The sequence below is a fragment of the Schistocerca cancellata genome, chromosome 10 (genome assembly GCF_023864275.1).
Source record: "Schistocerca cancellata isolate TAMUIC-IGC-003103 chromosome 10, iqSchCanc2.1, whole genome shotgun sequence".
Classification (NCBI taxonomy): domain Eukaryota; kingdom Metazoa; phylum Arthropoda; class Insecta; order Orthoptera; family Acrididae; genus Schistocerca; species Schistocerca cancellata.
The window spans coordinates 9,136,401-9,156,118 of NC_064635.1; the positions used below are offsets into that span (position 1 = coordinate 9,136,401).

Here is a 19,718-nt window from a genome sequence, read left to right on the forward strand (position 1 = left end):
GGTCATTTTATGACTCATTACTACCTTCCAGCACTGCTATTTTGTTGTAGATAACCATACGATTTGCAAACAGCATTAGAGATCATTCGACGCTACATCATTCAACGCTATCATTTATGTATACTGTGAACAGTAACAGTCATATCACACTTCCCTGAGGTACTCCAGAAATTACCTTCACATCTGTCAATTTTGTTCCATTAAGAGCAATGTGTTGAGTTCTGTCTGCAAGGAAGTCTTAAATCTAGTTGCAAATCTGCCCTGATACTCAATAAGCTCATATATTTTTCACTAAACGGCACTTTGGGACAGTGTCAAATGCCTGCCTGAAGTCAAGCAATGTGGCATAAACTTGAACACAATTGTCTATGGCACTGTGGTTCTCATGGAGGAACAGAGCGAGCTGAGTTCCACAAGATCTCTGTTTTTGGAATCGTGTTAATTTTTATAGAGGAGATTTTCCTTCTCCAAGAGGTCATAATTCTTGAGCATAATTCTACAAGAGATTAATGTCAGCAATATAGGTCTATATTAGTATGCATCTATCCTACAGCCCTTTTTAAAAACAGTAATGACCTGCACTTTCTTCCAGTCACTAGGTACCCTTTGTTGCTCAACAATCTACAATAAATTACTGCTAGAAGGGGAACAAGTTCTTTTGCATAATCTTTGTAGAATCTTGCAGCTATCTTATCTGGTCCCAATGCCTTTCCATTGATAAGTGATTGCAGTTGTTTTTCTATTCTGCGATGAGTTCTCTCAATATCTGCCATTTCGATGTTTGTACAACAATTGAAAGATGGGACCATGTTACAATCTTTCATTGTGAAACAATTTCGGAAGACCAAATTCAGTTTTCGGGCTTCTCTCTGTTATCTTCCATTTTAATGCTAGTATGACAACTCACTGAATGAATAGATGATTTTGACCCACTTACTGATTGTACATACGACCAAAACCTCTTAGGTTTTTTACCCAGACTGGTTGACAAAGTTTCACTTTCAAGGTCATTGAACACTACTTTCATTGCTGTCCTTATGCCCATTTTCACTTTGACTTTTATTTGGCAGCTAGGTTTTTACTTCTCTGGTATCTGAGACAAAGTTCTCTTTGTTTACGTAGCAGTTTTCTGACATGGTGGATCTTTCCCATTCCTTAAGACCTTACTCAGAAAATATTTGTCTAGGACATATCACATGATTCCTTTGAATTGTTTTCCACATATGCTCCTCATCACCGAATATTTGATACTGACTGCTCAGATACTCTGAAATTTATATCCTGTCACTCTTGCTAAGCAAAAGTATCTTCCCACCTTTCTTAACATTCTTTGTCAGACCTGTAGTCATAGATGGTATCACAGCCTTATGATCATGGATAGCTTCCTCTGCATTAACTGATTCAATAAATTCAGCTCTGTTATGAGGAGATCTAAAACATTACCCTCACAAGTTGGTTCTCTAACTATATCCTCAAAGTAATTTTTGAACAAGACATCCAGAACAATGTCACACAAATCCCTGTCTCTGGGATCAATTTTGACAGCATGACACTCCCAATCTGTACTTGGCAAACTGAAGCCACCCCCTTTTACAACGGCATGATCAGGAAAATTATTAATGATATTCTGCAAGTTCTGTCTGAAGCATTCTGTCGCTAAAGCTCCTAACCCAGGGAGTCTATAAAACCATCCGATTACCATTTTTGACCAATCTTTGATTTATTTATTTATTTATTTATTCTTTGCCCATGGACTCCAGCTGAAAATCCAGCTGAGAGTATTGGGTGTGTCATACAATAGGCTATTAACATCAAACTTGATTTCATTATATATAAATGAAACAAATGATTAAACAGAAATAGTCCATAATCATACAGAGGTATTACATGTTTCATATTATATGTACACACAAATCCAAACAACATACATGATAATTTTAAAAGATACATTTCAGTAATGATATAACGTATTAAACACCATCTTAGTATTCACTCAAACTGTATATACATACATGATGAGAAACATTCTCTAAGGACATTGTGGCTAATTTATCAGGCAAATCATCTTTGATCACAATATTCTATACAGTGAAGGTTTACTTGGATGACACAGAGTAGGGGTTTGGCAAAATGTAACAGAAATAAGTAATAACAGTGAGTGAAAATAAGACCTCTACCATTTCTCATAACACTTTCACATTATGTTTTTTCCTTCTTTTCTCTTTTTCTCCTGGAAATCCTTAGTCCAAACTCTATGCAGTATACAATACCAACACCTTATGCTCTTTCTAAGCTCAACATTTTGCTCATTATAAAGAGATGCTGACAGTTCTAGAAGCTACAGACTGGGAATTCATGGCACACAAAATGCAAACCAAACACTGTCACTGTTGTCATGATGCAACTGATGGAGCATGTAGTCTTACATTGTGAAATAATCTGTGTATAGTGTGTGTGTTGCATCTGCAGTGTCTGGGACAGAGAAATGAATGAACAGTGTAGCACCAACCTTTTGCACTGCTACGTAACTTCTTTACAAAACTACACAGAGGTGACAAAAGGCATGGGACAGTCATATGCACATATACAGATGGAGGTATTATCGTATACACAAGGCATAAAAGGGCAATGCATTGGCGGAGCTGTTATTTGTACTCAGGTGGTGAGTGTGAGAAGGTTTCTGATGTGATTATGGCCACATGATGGGCATTAACAGGCTTTGAACACAGAATGGTAGTTGGAGCTACATGCGTGGGACAGTCCACTTCAGAAATAATTAGGGAATTCAATATTCCGAGTTCCACAGTGTCAAGAGTGTGCCAAGAATGCCAGACAACGTGGTGGCCTTCACTTAGTGATCGAAAGCAGCACTCTTTATGTAGAGTTGTCAGTGCTAACAGACAAGCAAAACTGCATGAGATAGCTGCAGAAATCAGAGTGGAATGCGCGATGAATCCATCTGTTATGGTGTGGCAAAATTTGGTGTTAATTTGCTACGGCAACAGATGACTGATTGCGAGTGCCTTTGCTAACAGCAAGACATTGCCTGCAATGCATCAAATTGACTATTCGTGGTACATCGGTTGAAGCCAAGACAACTGGAAAACTGTGGTCTGGTCAGATGAGTTCTGATTTCATTTGGTAAGTGCTGACAGTAGGGTTCGAGCATGATGCAGACCCCGCGAAACCGTGGACCCTGATTGTCAACATGGCACTGTACAAGCTGGTGTGGCTCCATAATGGTTTGGACAGTGTTCACATGGAACTGATTGTTGACTGGAAATGGTTATGTTTGGCTGCTTGGAGACCATTTGCAGCTATCAGTGGACTTTATGTATCCAAACAATGATAGAATTTTTATGGATGACAACATGCTATCTCACTGGGCCATAGTTAATTGTGACTGGTTTGGAGAACATTCTGGACAATTCCAGCAAATGATTTGGCCCCCTGATCACCCAACATGAATCCCATCCAACATCTATGGGACATAATCCAGAGGACAGTTTGTGCACAAAATCCTGCACTGCCAACACTTTCGCAATTGTGGATGGCTGAAGAGGCAGCGTGGCTCAGTATTTCTGTAGGGGACTTCCAGCGACTTGTTGAGCCCAGGCCACATCGACCTGCTGCAGTATGCCGTGCAAAAGAAGGTCCCACATGATACTAGGAGGTATTCCATGTCTTTTGTCACTTCAATGTATTGTCCACTAGTGATAACCAAAATTAATTGATTTCCATATTATCCCAAGGCCACAACCAACCATCTGTCCCATTCTTTTAATAGGTATGCCAATTCCTGTGGAGTTTATGAATTACGTTATTTTCATTTTTCGTAAATTGCAGTACCATGATATGTCCAACTGTTCTGTAAAAGTGAATAACTCTGCTGCTGCTGCTGCTGCTGCTACTACTACTACTACTACTTCTACTTCTACTACCTGCACCACCACCACCATCACTACTGACACATTGGGGTGTGTGAGACTGAGCTGTTTCTGGGACAGAATCATGACATCATCATACTGCACATAGGAACAGCACTAACATGGGAAACTGTAAGGGGAAGATGAGATAACTTATTGTGACAGCACTGCTATGAAACATTTGTGATGAAAATGTCCTTTTGCTAAGGTAAATCATCCATCACATGGGTAAATGTTCAGGACCATTGTCTAACACACACACAGTCATGCTATTCCTACTTATTTTTGGTATATTCTGCAACAGCAGCATATTAAGGGCCCAGCAAACTTCAGTGTCAAATATGTTAACCAACTGCAAATAGTGAAGTTTGTATTGATTTATAACACGTTTGTTCTCTGCTACAGTGCATTCCTGTCCACAACAACGTATGTGACTGCAACAGTGCTGCAGTTTAATGAAGGTAAACTTGTTATGTACTTAATGTTAAGATAAGAATATAATAGAGGGAAACATTCCAGGTGTGTCTGTGTATATGCGGATGGATATGTGTGTGTGTGCGAGTGTTACCTGTCCTTTTTTCCCCCTAAGGTAAGTCTTTCTGCTCCCGGGATTGGAATGACTCCTTACCCTCTCCCTTAAAACCCAAATCCTTTCATCTTTCACTCTCCTTCCCTCTTTCCTGACGAGGCAACCGTTGGTTGCGAAAGCTAGAATTTTGTGTGTTTGTTTGTGTTTGTTTGTGTGTCTATCGACCTGCCAGCGCTTTTGTTTGGTAAGTCTCATCATCTTTCTTTTTAGATATAATGTTAAGATAAGATGAATATACTGAATTACAATTACATACATTTACTCATATGGTGAAATGAGATCACTGTCTAGGGGTTGAGATGTCCAAGTCATATTTTCAAAACTACAGAATGAAGCAACCTTGCACCACCAGTAACTTATCTTAACCAAAATTTTTAGAAGTCATGTTCACATGAGTTAGTACAACATTTTGTTTCAGCTTGAGGTACGATATGCATATTTTCTCAACCACTAAAAACACTCTCATAACTTTATCTAACTGTGGCTGACAAACAATAGCTGCTATAACTAATTTTCTTGGCCTTGCACCAGTCCTTGTACAAAAACAAAAAATATACATTATATTAAAAACGTTAGTACAATTCATACTCTTCAGAGTTATAATGGAAAATTATATGTTCACAAAAACTTGACTCTGGCAGTAGGTGTTACAACAAAGAAGTAAACAGCTGACATTATTTGTTTCCTTATGCAACTTCTTTTATATACAAAATTTCGTAAAGTATTAAATAATGACAATTACTTTTGAATTATGAAAATTTCTATTAAATTATGTAATTATTTTGATTACTAACATTTATGCTTGTTTCATCTCTAAAGTTAAATTTTTGACACAACTAATGACTTTTTAAATTCTGTTGGACATAATTACTCCCACCACCATGTTGCCTCTCCCATCATGTGCTGCTGCTCACAGTCTGGCTACAGTGTCTAGAGAGGCTGTGTCACACGTGTGAGAGTTGCATCTGCATGTGTGTGTGTATGTGTGTGTGTGTGTGTGTGTGTGTGTGTTTTGTCTATTTTTGACAAAGGCCTTGTTGACCAAAATCTCATTTCTGACAGTCTTTTTGTTGTCCCTATCTGTGACTCACCAACTCCACTATATGGTGAGTAGCATCAACCCTTCTCATAATGTTGTAACTAACTATAAGTACATTTACCATTTTAGTAGTCAGTCTTGATATTTTGTACTGTAATTTCTAAACAATAATTTCAAACAAAAACTGTGTTACAAAACTGGACTACTGTTTTTAACAATTTTGTTTTAACTGAATGCAGATGCATAAATATATTATTTCAGTTCATTCAGATCTATATCTGAATAAACTGAATAATGGTCTCAGATCTACATCTAACCAACAGAGAAGAAAGTGAAGCGGAGGAATGGAGAAAGATAGCAGAAAAATCTAAAAACATAGTAAATTAATCTAAAAGTCAAACTTTCAATAAATTCACTGGAAATAGAAAAATTACAAAGAAGTCAACAACAGGGCCTATAAATTCATTGGAAAATTTGATAAGCTCTCTAATACTAACAACATATTATACACAGATCAAAATAAAGTAAAAGCAAATTACATCCTCATTTTAAACGTACCTAAATAGTTCAAAAAGAAAACTTCTACACAGAAAAGCATGTTGAGATACATCTAATAAATTATTAAATGATGATTTTACTTTAGAATAGCTTACACAAGTGATTTCAAGTTTAAAAGTTAGGAAGAAACCTGAATCAGAGAACATCACATCTGAGTTCTCAAAACATCTTCGTGTGGCTGCGATGGAAACATTATTGAAATTAATTAACCAGACATGGAAATGACACATACCTGCTATCTGCAAAAAAACTTACCATTATACTAATATTAAAACCAGGGAAACCAGTAGATAATTTGAACAATTACAGCCCCATATCTTTAACAATCATCTTAGCATAAAACTGTGGACAAGAGTATAAATTTTTGATTGATGTGGTACCTTGAAGCAGGGAACTTCTTTCTGTGAACCAAAAAAGATTTAGGAAATTCCATTCAACCACAAATCAAATTTTAAATCTTTCATGAGAAATAAAAGATGCCTTGACTAACAAGAAAACTTCCCTGACATTATTTATTGGTTTTAAGGGAGCCTATGATAATAAACACACCAAAAAAAGTTTTGCCTCACCTCAGTTCTTAGAGTTCCGGAAGCTGTACAGAAAAAAAGTTTTGCCTCACCTCAGTTCCTAGAGTTCCAGAAGCTGTACAGAAAATTGAAATAGAGATCAACATAAACATCATTTCCACCCTTTTTATTACTCATGAAAACCACACATTGCATGTTGTACCACCACACAGCGAGACCTTCAAAGGTGGTGGTCCAAGTTGCTGCACACACCAGTTCCTCTAACACCCAGAGGCATGTCCTCTTGCATTAATGCATGCCTGTATTTGTCATGCCATACTATTCACAAGCTCATCAAGGCACTGTTGGTCCAGATTGTCCGACTCCTCAATGGTGATTCGGAGTAGATCCCTCAGAGCGGTTAGTGGGTCGCATCATCCATAAACAGCCCTTTTCAATCTACCCCAGGCATGTTTGATAGGGTTCATGTCTGGAGAACGTGCTGGCCACTCTAGTCAAGTGATGTCGTTATCCTGAAGGAAGTCACCCACAAGATGAGCATGATGGGGTTGCGAATTGTCATCAGTGAAGAAGAATACCTCACCAATATGCTGCCGATATGGTTGCGCTATCGGTTGGAGTGTGGCATTCACGTATCATACAGCCATTATGGCACCTTCCATGGCCACCAGTGGCATACATCGGCCCCACATAATACCACCCAAAAACAGCAGGGAAGCTTCACCTTGCTGCACTTGCTGGACAGTGCGTCTAAGGCTTTCATCCTGACTGGGTTGCCTCCAGACACGTCTCCAAAGATTGTCTGGTTGAAGGCATATGCAACACTCATCGGTGAAGAGAACATGATGCCAATCCTGAGCAGTCCATTCAGCATGTTGTTGGGCCCATCTGTACCGTGCTGCATGGTGTCGTGGTTGCAAAGATGGAACTCGCCATGGACGTCAGGAGTGAAGTTGTGCATAATGCAGCCTATTGTGCACAGTTTGAGTCATAACACAATGTCCTGTGGCTGCATGAGAAGCATTATTCAATGTGGTGGTGATGCTGTCAAGGTTCCTCCAAGCCATAGTCCACAGGTAGTGGTATCCACTGCAGTAGTAGCCCCTGGGCAGCCTGAGTGAGGTATGTCATCGACAGTTCCTGTCACTCTGTATTTCCTCCACGTCTGAACAAGATCGGTTTGATTCACTCTAAGATGCCTGGACACTTCCCTTCTTGATAGCCCTTCCTGGCACAGAGTAACAATGCGGACACAATCAAACTGCAGTATTAACCGTCTAGGCATGGTTGAACTACAGACAATACGAGCCATGTAGCTCCTTCTTGCTGGAATGACTGGAACTGATTGGCTGTTGGACCCCTCCATCTAATAGGTGCTGCTCATGCATGTTTGTTTACATCTTTCAGTGGGTTTACTGACATCTCTGAACAGTCAAAGGGACTGTGTCTGTGATACAATATCCACAGTCAACGTCTACCTTAAGGAGTTCTGGCGACCGGGGTGATGCAAAACTTTTTTTGATGTGTGTATATTGAGAGCATAATTGCTACAAAAACTGAAAAATGCGAACATTTGTGGGAATGTTTATGTCCAAATAAGATAAATAATACATTCAGTAAATATGTATAACAAATACAAGAAGGGAGTTACTGAACATTCAGTGACCAGTGCAAAATTCTTCAATGACCTCTCCTCATACGTATCTACAGCAGAAGAAGCAAAAACCATACTTCTGCACAAGGGGTTGTTATTTGAGTGTCATTACCAAACAACAAAAGGAAGCAATTATCAGATAAAATGAACCTGTAAATGTATTCACAGCTGCGAATATGGGCAATTTCCAACATCAAAACTTTGTGCCAGAGTGGGACGTGAACTTGGATTTCCCGCTTGTTGCTACTGGTTGCCTTAACCATTTCAGCTGGTATTGGTGGATAAATATCATATTGCAGTGCAATATCATAAAATGAAACAAGTGACAAATCACCCCAAACATTCGTCACATGAAAACCTTATGGAAATAAATATGTACTAAAAAAACCTTCTAGCAAATATTTTCTTTATGTCACTCTTACACAAAATTAACTTTAAAAATTGGAAGGTAAGATATACAGCAGAATGAATATTTGGCATGTGAATGGATCAAAAATTAAACTGTATCCCACATAAAGAAAACAGTTGAGAAAGCACAAAACAGACTCAGTGTACTGAAGACAGTAGCTGGTAGTAAATGGGGATGTTCAAGAACAATGCCCAGTGCCATTTACACAACCTACATGCAACTAATTTTAACACACAGTAGCAAACAATTTGTTATGGCTACTACCAGAAATATCAGCAGGTTAGAGATAGTCCAGAACCAGGCATTAAGAATTACAACTGGTGGAGGAAAATCAGCACATTTAGTATCCAACAGAATTGTAACTAGATTAGAATCTATTGAAATAAATATTCAAAGGTTCAGCATGAGGAACTGATTATGCTACCCTGCCATATTAATCAACAAAAATAGATAAAAAAATCTACTCACTGTCAGCAGCAGCAGGAGCCAGTGGCTCCTTCTTCTGGCAGGAGGGCTGAAGGGGGAGTGTTCGTCGCTGTTAGTAGTAGTTTATCCTGTAGTGAAGTAGAAGTGGACAGTTCCTGTGAATTATTATGGGTGGAGGTTACACTCAACAACCGAGCTAGGTTAATAATTGGCTCCTTTTACCGACCCCCCGACTCAGCAGCATTGGTGGCAGAACAACTGAGAGAAAATTTGGAATACATTTCACATAAATTTTCTCAGCATGTTATGGTCTTAGGTGGAGATTTCAATTTACCAGATATAGACTGGGACACTCAGATGTTTAGGACGGGTGGTAGGGACAGAGCATCGAGTGACATTATACTGAGTGCACTATCCGAAAATTACCTCGAGCAATTAAACAGAGAACCGACTCGTGGAGATAACATCTTGGACCTACTGATAACAAACAGACCCGAACTTTTCGACTCTGTAAGTGCAGAACAGGGAATCAGTGATCATAAGGTCGTTGCAGCATCCCTGAATATGGAAGTTAATAGGAATATAAAAAAAGGGAGGAAGGTTTATCTGTTTAGCAAGAGTAATAGAAGGCAGATTTCAGACTACCTAACAGATCAAAACAAAAATTTCTGTTCCGACACTGACAATGTTGAGTGTTTATGGAAAAAGTTCAAGGCAATCGTAAAATGCGTTTTAGACAGGTACGTGCCGAGTAAAACTGTGAGGGACGGGAAAAACCCACCGTGGTACAACAACAAAGTTAGGAAACTACTGCGAAAGCAAAGAGAGCTTCACTCCAAGTTTAAACGCAGCCAAAACCTCTCAGACAAACAGAAGCTAAACGATGTCAAAGGTAGCGTAAGGAGGGCTATGCGTGAAGCGTTCAGTGAATTCGAAAGTAAAATACTAGGTACCGACTTGACAGAAAATCCTAGGAAGTTCTGGTCTTACGTTAAATCAGTAAGTGGCTCGAAACATCATGTCCAGACACTCCGGGATGATGATGGCATTGAAACAGAGAATGACAAGCGTAAAGCTGAAATACTAAACACCTTTTTCCAAAGCTGTTTCACAGGGGAAGACCGCACTGCAGTTCCTTCTCTAAATCCTCGCACCAACGAAAAAATGGCTGACATCGAAATAAGTGTCCAAGGAATAGAAAAGCAACTGGAATCACTCAACAGAGGAAAGTCCACTGGACCTGACGGGATACCGATTCGATTCTACACAGAGTACGCGAAAGAACTTGCCCCCCTTCTAACAGCCGTGTACCGCAAGTCTCTAGAGGAACGGAAGGTTCCAAATGACTGGAAAAGAGCGCAGGTAGTCCCAGTCTTCAAGAAGGGTCGTCGAGCAGATGCGCAAAACTATAGACCTATATCTCTGACGTCGATCTGTTGTAGAATTTTAGAACATGTCTTTTGCTCGAGTATCATGTCGTTTTTGGAAACTCAAAATCTACTATGTAGGAATCAACATGGATTCCGTAAACAGCGATCGTGTGAAACCCAACTCGCTTTATTTGTTCATGAGACCCAGAAAATATTAGATACGGGCTCCCAGGTAGATGCTATTTTTCTTGACTTCCGGAAGGCGTTCGATACAGTTCCGCACTGTCGCCTGATAAACAAAGTAAGAGCCTACGGAATATCAGACCAGCTGTGTGGCTGGATTGAAGAGTTTTTAGCAAACAGAACACAGCATGTTGTTATCAACGGAGAGACGTCTACAGACGTTAAAGTAACCTCTGGCGTGCCACAGGGGAGTGTTATGGGACCATTGCTTATCACAATATATATAAATGACCTAGTAGATAGTGTCGGAAGTTCCATGCGGCTTTTCGCGGATGATGCTGTAGTATACAGAGAAGTTGCAGCATTAGAAAATTGTAGCGAAATGCAGGAAGATCTGCAGCGGATAGGCACTTGGTGCAGGGAGTGGCAACTGACCCTTAATATAGACAAATGTAATGTATTGCGAATACATAGAAAGAAGGATCCTTTATTGTATGATTATATGATAGCGGAACAAACACTGGTAGCAGTTACTTCTGTAAAATATCTGGGGGTATGCGTGCGGAACGATTTGAAGTGGAATGATCATATAAAATTAATTGTTGGTAAGGCGGGTACCAGGTTGAGATTCATTGGGAGAGTCCTTAGAAAATGTAGTCCATCAACAAAGGAGGTGGCTTACAAAACACTCGTTCGACCTATACTTGAGTATTGCTCATCAGTGTGGGATCCGTACCAGATCGGGTTGACGGAGGAGATAGAGAAGATCCAAAGAAGAGCGGCGCGTTTCGTCACAGGGTTCTTTGGTAACCGTGATAGCGTTACGGAGATGTTTAACAAACTCAAGTGGCAGACTCTGCAAGAGAGTCGCTCTGCATCGCGGTGTAGCTTGCTCGCCAGGTTTCGAGAGGGTGCGTTTCTGGATGAGGTATCGAATATATTGCTTCCCCCTACTTATACCTCCCGAGGAGATCACGAATGTAAAATTAGAGAGATTAGAGCGCGCACAGAGGCTTTCAGACAGTCGTTCTTCCCGCGAACCATACGCGACTGGAACAGGAAAGGGAGATAATGACAGTGGCACGTAAAGTGCCCTCTGCCACACACCGTTGGGTGGCTTGTGGAGTATAAATGTAGATGTAGATGTAGATGTAGATGTAGATGAGGGAGAATGATGCCCAGGATGTGCCATACAGGATGAGAAGGAAAGAATGATGGTTGGGGGTTATACCATATGATATTTTAAAACATGAGGACTTAAAGGTGGAAGATAGGGTAACATCCAAGACAAAGATTGCTGACAAAACATCATGCATGATCAGACAACATAGAACTGTTATTGTTGTTGTGTTCTTCGCTCTGAAGACAGGTTTGATGCAGCTCTCCAGGCTACTTTATCACGTCCAAACCTCTTTACCTCAGAATGACTACTGCAACCTACATCCTTCTGAATCCACTTCATCTCTTGGCTTCCCTCTACAATTTTACCCTCACACTTACCTCCAATGCCAAACTGGTGATCCCTTGATGTCTCTGAATGTGTCTATCAACTGATCCCTTCTTTTAGTCAAGGTGTGGCAAAAATTTCTTTTCTCCCCAATTCTGTTCAGTACCTCCTCATCAGTTACATTATCTACTCATCCAATCTTCTGCATTCTTGTGTAGCACCACATTTCATAAGCTTCTATTCAGTTCTTGCCTAAACTGTTTGTAATCCATGTTTCACTTCCATCCTCCTTTCAGGACAATGTCCATTTGATTCAACTGCTCTTCCAAGTTCTTTGGTTTCTCTAACAGAAATACAATGTTGTAGGAAAACCACTAAGTCTTTATTTCTTCTCCCTGATATTTGATTCATAGTCCAAATTTTTCTTTGGTTTCTTCTGGTGTTTGCACAATGCACGGTAGAGTAACATTGGAGTTGACTACAATCCTCTCTCATCCACTACTCAATCACTGTTTGCCTTTCATGCCCCCTCAACTCTTACAATTGCCATCTGGTTTCTACATAAGTTATATAGCCTTGTATTTTACTGCTGCTACCTTCAGAATTTCAAAGGGAGTATTCCAGTCAACATTGTCAAAATCTTTCTCTAAGTCTACAAATGCTATGAACATAGATTTCCCTTTCCTTAATCTATCTTCTAAGAGAAGTCATAGGGTTAGTACTGTCTTCTGTAAAGAATTTGTGTCAGTATTTTCCAACCATGATTTATGAAACTGATAGACTGGTAATATTCATACCTTTCAGCAACTACTTTGTTTGGAATTGGAATGGAATTCTTCTCGAAGTCTGAGGGTATTTTCCCTGTCTGATATATCTTGCATGCTAGATGGAACAGTTTTGTCATGGCAAGCTCCCCCAAGGATATCAGTATTTCTTGTTTCAGTTTAGGTCTTTTGGTGCTCTGTCAAATTCTTCTTGCAGTATCATATTCCCATCTCATCTACATCCTCTCCCTTTTCTATAATATTTCCTTCAAGTTCATCTTCCTTATATAGACCCTCTGCATACACCTTCCATCTTTCAGCTTTCCCTTCTTTGCTTAGGACTGGTTTTCCATCTGAGCTCTTGATATTCATACAGCTGCTTCTCTTTTCCTATAAAGCCTCTTTAATTTTCCTGTAGGTGGTATCTATCTTTCTCCTAGCGAAATATGCTTCTAAATCCATACATTTGTACTCTAGCCACTCCTGCTTCTCCATTTTGCACTTCCTGTCAGCCTCATTTATTAGACATTTGTATTTCCTTTCATTCACTTCATTTGCTGCACTTTTGTATTTTCTCCTTCCGTAACCCAAATTTAATACCTCCTCTGATGTCAAAGGATTTCTATCAGGCCTTGTCTCTTCACCTATTAGATCCTCTGCTGGTTTCACTACTTCATACCTCAAAGCTTCCTCTTCATCTTCTACTATATTCCTTTCCCATGTTCTTGTCAATAGTTACCTAATGTTCCCCCCTAAACTCTCAAGAAGCTATGGTTCTTTCAACATATCCAGATCCCATCTCCTTAATTTCACATATTTTTGCAATTTCAACAGTTTTAATCAACAGGTCATAACCAATAAATAGTGCTCACAGTTTGCATCTGCCCCTGGATATGTCTTCCAATTTAAAATCTGATTCTGAAATCTGTGTATCACCATTAATTGATCAATATGAAACCTTCTGGTGTCTCCAAGTCTCTTGCATGTATACAGCCTTCTTTCATGGTCCGTCACCTGAGTGTTAGTGATGATTAAATTATGCTCTATGCTAAGTGCTACCAGAAGGCGTTCATTCCTTTTCCCTAGCCACCCTCTTTCTTTCCCTACTATCAAATCCCAGTCTCCCATTAAAATTAAATTCCCATCTCCCTTAACTATCTGAACAATTTCTTTTCTGCCTTCATACATTTCTTCAATCTATTCATCATCTGTGGAGCTAGAGGGTATATAAAACTGTACTACTGGGCTGGGTGTTGGCTTCTCGTCTGTCTTGGCTGCAATAATATGTTCACTGTGCTGTTCGTACTAGCTTTTCTGCATTCCTATTTTCTTATTCATTGTTAGACCTACTCCTACATTACTCCTTTTTGATTTTCTATTTATGATCCCGTACTCACCTGAAAAGAAGTCCTGCTATATTCAATTTCAATCTATCCATTTCTCTTTTTACTCACCTATCTGCCCAGTTAAAGAATCTAGCATTCTACTGACCTGAAGAAAGCCAATTTTGTTTCTCCTGATAATATTAAATAATGAATAATAAATTTGAGAGAAATATTTTTATCTGTATCTGTGTGCATCTATTCTCTGCAAACTACCAAGAACTGCATGGCAGAGTTTACATCCCATTGTACCAGATATTAGGGCTTTTCCCATTCCATTCACATATGGACTGCAGGAAGAACAACTGCTTAAACACCTCTATATGTGCTGTGATCAGTCTAACTTATTATCCCTATGGGTGCGATATGTAGGGGGCATTAGTATACTGCTAGATTCCTCATTTAAAATTGGTTCTGGAAACATTTGAACTAGGTTGGTTGGTTGGTTTAAAAGGTGGTAAGAGGGGGGGAGGGGCAAGGGGGGGCAAGCTGCTTGGTCATTGGTCCCTAACTAGGCTTTCACAGGATAGTTAGCATCTGTCTTCAATCATCTGCCAGTTCAGTTCTTTTAGCATCTCTGTGAGACAGTTGAAGTTATGTAGCAACACTATACTCAATATAATGAGTTGAGAAGTGTACTAAAAGGTGTGTATTGCACACTCCAACACTAAACATAATGCTGTTACATTAGTATACAAGATGTATGAAGTACAGCCACCATGTCTGTTATTCTTTAGGATTCTTAAGAGTCCTGAGAGCTATGAAACATCACATTACAGGACTGTTTAGTTACAATTCTCTTGTAATCTACAGAAATTTGAAGTGACTCTCAAGCAATGTGTGGTGTCTATTTTAGGAACTAAATTTCCACACATAAGATAGTTGAGCAGACATAGTTATATAATAACATGAATGAGTATTTTGAAATCACATCAGTAGAACCAAAATAAATCAAACATTCTTGTCAACTACCTTTCTATAGATTCTTCATGAAAATGTTTGGCAGCTTATATACAAACCTTCCACAAGCTGACATGGTCAGTATTCATATCGAGCAACATTTCTTCTCCATTATCCTTCGGATCCACATCTTGGAAACCAACCGGGTGGTGTATGAGGTACAAGTCAACATAGTCTAGCTGTAGGTCTTGCAGCGACTGCTTGAGGTGCTTCTCCACACATTCTGCACGGTTTCCTGTCAATGGCAGCTGAAATAGAGGATTTTTTTTTATAAGTAATACTGCAAAACTGAGATAATTTACCTGGTCATTAAAAGACTCATGAAGGCAACTTATTTTGCATTATTTTCCCAGCAGATGCTCACAAATGCTTTCCATTGTGTGCCACCATAGTCCTCTGTAACTAGCTATGACGTCACGAATGTTGCGCAATATCTTAAAAGTAAAGTAAATAATCTGAAAAGTTAATAGCATGTCAGGAACGATGCTAAAATGATAATGTGTTAAGTTTCAGTTTAGTAACTTTAACAGTTTTCGAAATTTGGACATTTTACGTAAAAATCATCAGCGCAACAGTAAGGAGCTAGAAACGTCAAAATTTATATTTGGATTCCTTTTTTATTATAATTTAATGGAAACAGCATTCTGGATCTCACAAATTAATATTTTGGTTGAAATTCATGATTTTCTGTTTTTCTGTCCTAAAAGTTCGGAAGCAAGATGGATTAAGTAAGTGATTAGATAAAGCTAGGATGTTTAGATTTAGGTAGAATGGAGATATGCTATAATAACAAAGATGTGAGAAGTTTCTAAAAGGCAGCTATATAACTATAGATGTAGTGTCTCTCCAAAGGGCAAGTTCAGAACTCATCTATTGCGTGCAGTACAACTAAAATAACTCTCTCACCAAAAGTATTTAACATAGCCACATCAGAATTTTATTACAGATACTCTCCTGTGTGCTAATTACACAATTTAATCGAGAGCTTCATTGGCCTTAAGCGCATGAAGCAATTAATTATTTAGTAAATTGAAGTGGTGTTTTGCTAGCCCAGCGGCTGGTCAGGAAAGCTAAATTTTGTCAGCTACGCCTTCGGTGGTCCGCACCACGGCTATATAAATAAGAGCGTACGAGTTAGAGTAAGGCCCCAGTTCTCTTCTAGATTCGTATCAGTGCGCACTTCGTGTCAGAAGCCATGTCGTGTTTGTGCAGTTGCCAGGAACAGCCTTGGATGCCGTATTATGTAACTTGGTATGCACGTAACAATGAGTTTGCTTTGGGGTAAAGTGTTAATGATGGAATGACTTCAGTGATTTATCCTAAGTTTGTGTATGTCGTATTTTCACGTGTTGCCACAGGACAGACTTTCTTCCATTACTAGCATGGTGTTTGATGAGTATTAATATCAAATTTTGTCGAGCATTCACTTTGAACATTTACATCAATAACGTTTATTGAACAGTTTTGTCATCTAGGGATGATAGGATCTGCACTATAGACTCTCAATGGCTCTGATAGTACAATAGCTGATATGGGTAATCATTTGTTTGAAATTTTAGGTTTTATCATTTTCAGAATATAGTGAAAATTGTTATAGTAAACTGCATTTTCTATTAATCCCAGACATCATCCTAAATCTTCAAGTAATGCACTTCAATAATCAATCATTTATTTCTCCATCAGAGTGGGCACAGTGAACTCTAATTACAGGCATCACGTTTTTGCTAGTCACTTTCTGGTTGCCAACATTGTAGTTAGAGAGCTTGGGTTGAGAACGGCAACATACCATAATACATCAACTTTATTTTCCACCCGCTGCCCCACAAACAGCCTCACAATACATTAACTACTGTATGAAGAGTGCTGTCAGCAAGCAATCAGTCTGTAAACAAGTGTAACATTCGCAAACATAATATTAGATGGTGAAATGAATTACTGTACACTATCCCTCACTGCATCATCAGTGTGACACCAAAAGCAATGAAGTGTATTCAGTCATAAAAATCTTTGACTGTGTCAAAAGAATTTAATGGATAATAAAACTAACTTCAAACACAAACTGAAATTATACCTTCTGCTCCACAGAAGAATTTCTCTACATGTTGCAATATGATGTGATTGTGGCTATTTTTTTCTTTTTTCCTATTTTTTAAAAAAAGGGGAGAGAATTGATAGCTACTACACAAGATAAACAAATGATATTCACATTCAGCAGGGAAACATAGCATTATTCCAAAAAGGCATCAAACTGTAGATGCAAAAAAATAATGATAGAGAGAAATTAAAATGAGCAGCAAAAGATTACATGAAAGCATATTATGATTTACGCAGTCAGTTGCCTTTGACAGATCATGGAATATTCTATTAGCCTAAAATCTTTATGTACATTCTTGCTGTATCTGTAAATAGCCTTCTAAGCATTGGAATTTCTTACAAATCCAAACTATGACTCTGACAATACATTGCTTGTAGTCATATGGCTGAAAAGGCACTTGCAGATTGCCTATTATAAAATTCTCAACAATGGTGGACAATTGTTTGCAGTATCTTTCTATCTACTGTCTCATGCAAATGCTTAACTTCAGCATATTTCAAGAAATTGTGTGTTAGACTGATAAATGACTGGTTGCACATATACTTTGACATGATTCACGAGGGAAGTCTCAATAAAAGATATTGATGAAACTCGGTGGGTGTATCTAGGGTGCAGAATAATGCAATACATATTTTTTTTATTTGTGCCCAATTTCACTTCAAGGGGGAAAAGACATCCTGAAAAATAATTTGGTACTTTAAGTTTAGAGGGAATTTTTTTGAAACAGTGATACACAAGAAATGTTTCACATACAAAAGCTGAAACGTACTTGATGCCCTTGAAACCTGTATAATCAATTATTGTGTTAACTGAAATTTTGCAAAATACCCCACCAATATTCATCAAATCTGAAAAATTGAAAACTTGTGTTACAACATAAATTAAAGAAATATTCCAGCCACGCATTCCTGTCTCATAAAGCTGGTTTCTGAAGTACCCGTTTCGGAAAATAAGCTGTACACAATGTACTATTCATTCATTTCTCTCTTCCAGTCATTGCACATGCAACACACATTGTACACAGATTGTTTTCACAGTGTAAGACTGCACGCTCCATCATCTGACATCAGGACCATAATGGCAGTGTTTGGTTTGCATTTTATGTACCGTAAAGTCCCATTTGCTAGCCTGAAACACTGTCACCATCCCTCTATAATGAGTAAAATGTTGAGTTCTGAAAGAGGGTTGTTGTTGTTGTGGTCTTCAGTCACGAGACTGGTTTGATGGAGCTCTCGATGCTACCCTATCCTGTGCAAGCTTCTTCATCTCCCAGTACTTACTGTAACCTACATCCTTCTGAATCTGCTTACTGTATTCTTCTCTTGGTCTCCCTCTACGATTTTTACCCTCCACGCTGCCCTCCAATGCTAAATTTGTGAGCCCTTGATGCCTCAGAACACGTCCTACCAACTGGTCCCTTCTTCTTGTCAAGTTGTGCCACAAACTCCTCTTCTCCCCAATTCTATTCAATAGCTCCTCATTAGTTATGTGATCTACCCATATAATCTTCAGCATTATTCTGTAGCACCACATTTCAAAAGATTCTATTCTCTTCTTGTCCAAACTAGTTATCATCCATGTTTCACTTCCATACATGGCTACACTCCATACAAATACTTTCAGAAATGACTTGCTGACACTTAAATCTATACTCGATGTTAACAAATTTCTCTTCTTCAGAAACACTTTCCTTTCCATTGCCAGTCTACATTTTATATCCTCTCTATTTCGACCATCATCAGTTATTTTGTTCCCCAAATAGCAAAACTCCTTTACTACTTTAAGTGTCTCATTTCCTAATCTAATTCCCTCAGCATCACCCGACTTAATTCGACTACATTCCATTATCCTTGTTTTGCTTTTGTTGATGTTCATCTTATACCCTCCTTTCAAGACACTGTCCATTCCGTTCAACTGCTCTTCCAAGTCATTTGCTGTCTCTGACAGAATTACAATGTCATTGGCCAACCTCAAAGTTTTTATTTCTTCTCCATGGATTTTAATTCCTACTCTGAATTTTTCTTTTGTTTCCTTTACTGCTTGCTCAATATACAGATTGAATAACGTTGGGGAGAGGCTACAACCCTGTCTCGCTCCCTTCCCACCCGCTGCTTCCCTCTCATGTCACTCAACTCTTATAACTGCCATATGGTTTCTGTACAAGTCGTAAATAGCCTTTCACTCCCTGTATTTTACCCCTGCCACCTTTAGAATTTGAAAGAGAGTATTCCAGTCAACATTGTAAAAAGCTTTCTCTAAGTCTACAAATGCTAGAAACGTAGGTTTGCCTTTCCTTAATCTTTCTTCTAAGGTAAGTCATAAGGTCAGTATTGTCTCACATGTTCCAATATTTCTACGGAATCCAAACTGATCTTCCCCAAGGTCGGCT

At 38.8% G+C, this 19,718-nt stretch overlaps 1 protein-coding gene across 2 annotated transcripts in view; it reads right to left on the reverse strand.

Moving 5' to 3' along the window:
- The window catches only part of LOC126106517 (1,5-anhydro-D-fructose reductase-like), a 151,663-nt gene that overhangs the window by 20,391 nt on the left and 111,554 nt on the right, over positions 1-19,718 (reverse strand). For both annotated transcript variants that reach the window (XM_049912843.1, XM_049912844.1), the window contains exon 3: positions 15,294-15,482. In XM_049912843.1, coding sequence (XP_049768800.1) covers positions 15,294-15,482 — 189 coding nt within the window. The remainder of the gene's footprint in view (positions 1-15,293; positions 15,483-19,718) is intronic.